Here is a 4,761-nt window from a genome sequence, read left to right on the forward strand (position 1 = left end):
GGAGGCAGCTGTTCAATGACTCTTGTCATTGATGTTTCTATTTCCCTCTCCCTCTCCCTCTCCCTCCCTTTCTCTGAAATCAATAAAGATATTAAAAAAAAAGATTCAAAATGTCAAAAAATGATATATAATTAAAGCTCTCCTTCCCACTCCCAACATCAGCTTCCCAAAGGCAATCAATGGAATCTTGAATATCCTTTCAAAAATACTGTATATCCATAGAGGCATAAATGTACATGTTCCTATTTCCCTTATTCCTTTTATACAAAGCTGGCATATCATACCCTGTTCCACACATTTTTCTCTTCATTTAACCACGTATCTTGGATACTGATCTATATTGGTATATAGAGTCCTCACTCTTTGTGATGGCTGTGTCGTATTCCCTCCTTATATAGATGAACCATAACACAGCCACCCCTACAGATGGACATCTAAATGTGCTTTTTTTCTGTTTCTTTCTTTCTTTTCTTTTGCCATTATGAGCACTGTAATGAATAACCTTGAAAAAGCCTTTTATAAGTAGATTTGTAAAATATGTAGAACTAGTACTGTTGAATCAAAAGATATGTGCATTTATATTGCCAAACTCCCCTCCATGGATGCTGAAACAATGTGCACTGCTACCAGCAATTCATGGAAGTGTCTGTTTACCCACAATCTCACCCATATTGTGTGCTATCAATTTTTATTTTATTTTTGCTAATGTTAGGTTAAAAAAAAAGTATCTTTAACTCATATTTCTTACATTTTGAGTAAGATTCATTCATTCCTTCAACAAATATTTACCAAGTACCTAATATGTGCCAACACTGTTCTTGGCACTGGGGAACACCAGTGACCAAAGTCCCTGCTCTCATGGAGCTTCCATTTTAGGAAGGACATGCAGACAGTAAACAAACAAAAAATGATATACAATCTGTTAAATGGTAATTAAATGCAACGGAGTAAATAAAGCAGGGGGTAAGGTCTGCTCAGCAAGCAGGTAAAGGGGTAGGCAGAAGCATATTTTCACATGTTTAAGAGACACTTATCTTTTCTTTCCTATAAAATGTCCTTTCACATCCGTTGTCCATTTTTTATTGGGTTATTTTTATTCTTTTTGTTACTGAATTATAGAACCTCTTATTTATGAGACATTGTAAATACCAGAGAATATAGATACCCTGTTATTCACATCATCAATTGTCAATAAACATCCAACTTCTTAGAGTCATGGGCACATACGTTAAAACTTGTATTTTGCTTTGAGAATTTTAAAAAATAATATTAGCTTTTAAGATAAAAGGAGACATAATATATTCTTAGCTGTAACTCTTGGTATAGGAAGCCCAGGGGTCATAACATAAAAACTGATAAATTATTTTTACACATATCAGTTAATAAAGTATACTGGAATCTCAAAGTCTGTTTTAAACAAGTATTTGTTCATATGTTTTATCTATAAAACTTTCCCTCCTTGTATTATACATACATATCTGTAAGTAAATACATATGTATGTATATATGTACTATCTATATATGCATACACACACACACATATATACATATGTATATGCTCACTGGGTTATTTCTGTAATAATAACTAAGATTTATTTTGGCATTACTACATGCCAGACCCTGTGTACCTCACATCAATTCCTTTAATCCTCACAATGGCTTGAAATGGTAGAAATTATTATCACTATCTTATAATGAGGAAACTGAGATTCAGAAAGGGTAAGAAATATACCAAAAATCACTAGAGGTTGTCAAAGCCAGGATTCAGTCTTCAACATGAGTGGAGAGCCTGTGTTAGTAGGTCAAATTTATTATTCCAGCAATATAATGAGCACTCTGGGAACATTTGGGGAAGCACTGGGACATCTTACCTTGGCTAAGGTGTGTCAAGCATTGCTGCAATTATGCACCTATACAATTGAAAGGGTAGTCAAAGCTAACCATTTCAATCTAAATACACACCACTTTATAAACCACCGAGTATAACACTGTTGCAAATTTGGGAAGTTTTATATACTTCCCAAGGTCCTGATTATATAAAACATGCAAAGAAGAAAATCAACAACTAGATGAACATAAAGGGTATGGTCATGTTATTTTACAGCATTTCAAGTATGTTTGATTCTTACCTGATTTCATTTCCAATAGTGTATTGTTATCAATTTCATGGTTGGCTTTTCCAGGCTGAGGCACTCGCAGTGGTATGATCTGAGGAACACACACTGAACCAGCAGTCATTTTCCCTGCTTACATTTAAAAAAAAAAAAAAAAAAGGCAGATGAAAATAAATTCCAACGGCCACCTATATTTGAACACAAAAGCTGAAGAGAAGCACCTCATTTAAATACAGTAAACTAGTAAAAACTAAAGAGAATGCTATTAGTATATCACTTAAAAATATTACTCAATTTTTATTTGAAATAATTATTGCTTCAGCTGTATTTTTGCTGTTGAGGTCTTGTGTGAGGTTTTGATGATCTAAATACTTACCTTACTTCTGGGAAAAGAGAATGAACGAATGAGATGGGGGAATGGAATTATTTTAAATGGGCAAATTAAATGAACACATCAGAACAGAGACCATCACTAATGATCTGGCGCGAGCTCCTGCTGGATCATTATCAGCGTTTCCTGTCTTTTATTCATGTGCTACCTCTCTTGGCTTCAAGGCAAACTATCATGCAAGAAAAATGGAAGTAACTCTGTATGTAGCATGAAATGTTAATTTAGAGCCAACTCCTTTGGGAAAGCTCCAGGTTCAAGGCCCTGCAGTTGTCACCAAGTAATTCTTGCATTTGAAAGCTGCAAAGAAACGTTAGAAGGATGGCGGAGTATCACACCTTAGCTGAAAGAAAGTTGGCACCAATATAAAGTGAACAACAAACACAAAAGTCTCCCACTCCATCTCTTATATTTATAAATAAGTATGAGTATGGAAGCCTTACTGATCTTTTCCTGGGGCAGTGTCATAATTTTTAATATGTAAAGGATTCAGGAGGAAAAAACAACACTTGCCTTAATAAAATAACCATTTACATCACTCTTTAGCCTACTCAAATTCCAATGATTATGGATACATAGGTTTCACTCAACTATAATCTACATATACATTCCATTTTTATAGTCTACTTATTGCACTCTCACTCTATTATTTACAATTTCAATGTACTTATATAATCTTATTTATCAATTTGTGATTGGGTATTAAGGATATTACTAGTTTCTTTTAGTTTTGGTTGTTGCAATTCTAAATAATGCTGCTCTGAACACCTTGAGATTTGAGTTTTGTCACAGACTACTCCCAAAAGTGAGATAAACAAATGTAGGAGTGAACCTAATGCCTGGTTAGGTAGTCCCAGGTTAGAGGTCAAGAATTTGAACTGCGCCCTAGCAGGTTTGGCTCAGTGGTTAGTGTCGGCCTTCAGACTGAAGGGCCCTGGGGTTTGATTCCGGCCAAGGGCACACACCTTCATTGCAGGCTCCATCTCTGGCCCTGGGTGAGTGCAGGAGGCAACCAAGGGATGTGTCTCTCTCACATTGATGTTTCTCTCTCTCTCTTCCTCCCCCCTCCCCCTTCCATTCTCTCTGAAAAAGCAATGGAAAAACTATCCTCAGGTGAGGATTAAAATTAAAAAAAAAAAAAGATTTTTAAATGCAAATACTGACAGATCACTAGCCCCTCCGAGAGCATGGCTAAACTTGGGAGACTTGCCCAGCTTCACATTTCCATTTATGTAGGAGGAAGTTAAAATAAAAATAGTTGAAAAATTAGTTCAAAATAAGAACAGCTGGGGAGGGAGAAATTCGACCTCGAGGTAGCTAGGCGCTGCGCTTGGGAGGCAAGGGCTCCAGTGGCCCCAAACAAAGGGAATCAAGAAGTAGACCAAGGCGCCCGCCGATGTGGCTCAGTGGCTGAGCTTCGGCCCACGCACTGAGACGTCTCCACACGGATCCCTGGTAGTGGCAAGTGCCCGGGTTGCGGCTCCATTCCCATTGGGGGGGGGGGCGTGCAGGAGGCAGCCCGTGGATGGTTCTCTCTCATCAATGTTTCTATCTCTCCCTCTCTCTCTCTCAAATCAATACAAACATATTAAAAAAAAAAAAAAAAAAAAAAAAAAGGAGGGGCGCCCGCCGCTTTGCTCAGTGGTTAGAGCGCGGGCCCGCGGACTGAAGGGTCGCTGGCTCGGTTCCAGTCAAGGGCACTTACCTGGGCTGCGGGCTGGGCCGCAGTCGGGGCGCGAGCGGGAGGCAACCAATGGACGTGTCTCTCTCACATCCCTGTCATCCATGTTTCAGCCTCTCCCCCTCCCTTCCGCTCTCTCTATAAATCAATGGAAAAAATATCCTCAGGTGAGGATTAACAAAAAAATTTTTTAAAAAAAGGAATACCAATCCGACAGGCCCAAATGGCCCCCAACAGCACCCCTAACCCCCAACTCCATCCACCCCCACTGCCCCTCCACCGCCCAGATCCGCAACCCCGGCTGGTCCCGGTCCCCACCCATCAGGGGCAGTCAGAGACTCTCTTCCTTTCCGCAGGAGTGAGAAAGGTCCTCCTCCTTCTCCTCCTCCACCTGCGGCCACCGAGACGGAATTAGACCCCCGAGGTACCTTCGGCGACCCCAGCCAGGTAATCTCACTGCCTCTGGCCTTCTCCTTCGTCAAGGTCTCCGTTACCACTGACGCCGCAAGCCGCGCCCCGCCTGCCGGGAGCCGGGCGGTGATTGGCGGGAACGCTGCTTCCTAGCAACAGCGGCCCGT

At 40.2% G+C, this 4,761-nt stretch overlaps 1 protein-coding gene across 12 annotated transcripts in view; it reads right to left on the reverse strand.

Annotated features, from left to right (window-relative positions):
- DZANK1 (double zinc ribbon and ankyrin repeat domains 1) overlaps positions 1 to 4,708 on the reverse strand; it is a 44,609-nt gene extending 39,901 nt beyond the window's left edge. For 2 of the 12 annotated variants that reach the window (XM_081149035.1, XM_081149037.1), the window contains exons 1-2: positions 4,502 to 4,675; positions 2,130 to 2,246 (exon numbers count right to left, since the gene is read on the reverse strand). In XM_081149035.1, coding sequence (XP_081005161.1) covers positions 2,130 to 2,246; positions 4,502 to 4,505 — 121 coding nt within the window. In that variant the 5' untranslated portion in view covers positions 4,506 to 4,675. The other 10 variants (XM_081149033.1, XM_081149040.1, XM_081149042.1 and 7 more) reach the window with 8 other exon arrangements.
- Positions 4,709 to 4,761: the final 53 nt, after the last annotated feature.

Source organism: Miniopterus schreibersii, assembly GCF_964146895.1.
Source record: "Miniopterus schreibersii genome assembly, chromosome: 10".
Taxonomy (NCBI): Eukaryota; Metazoa; Chordata; class Mammalia; order Chiroptera; family Miniopteridae; genus Miniopterus; species Miniopterus schreibersii.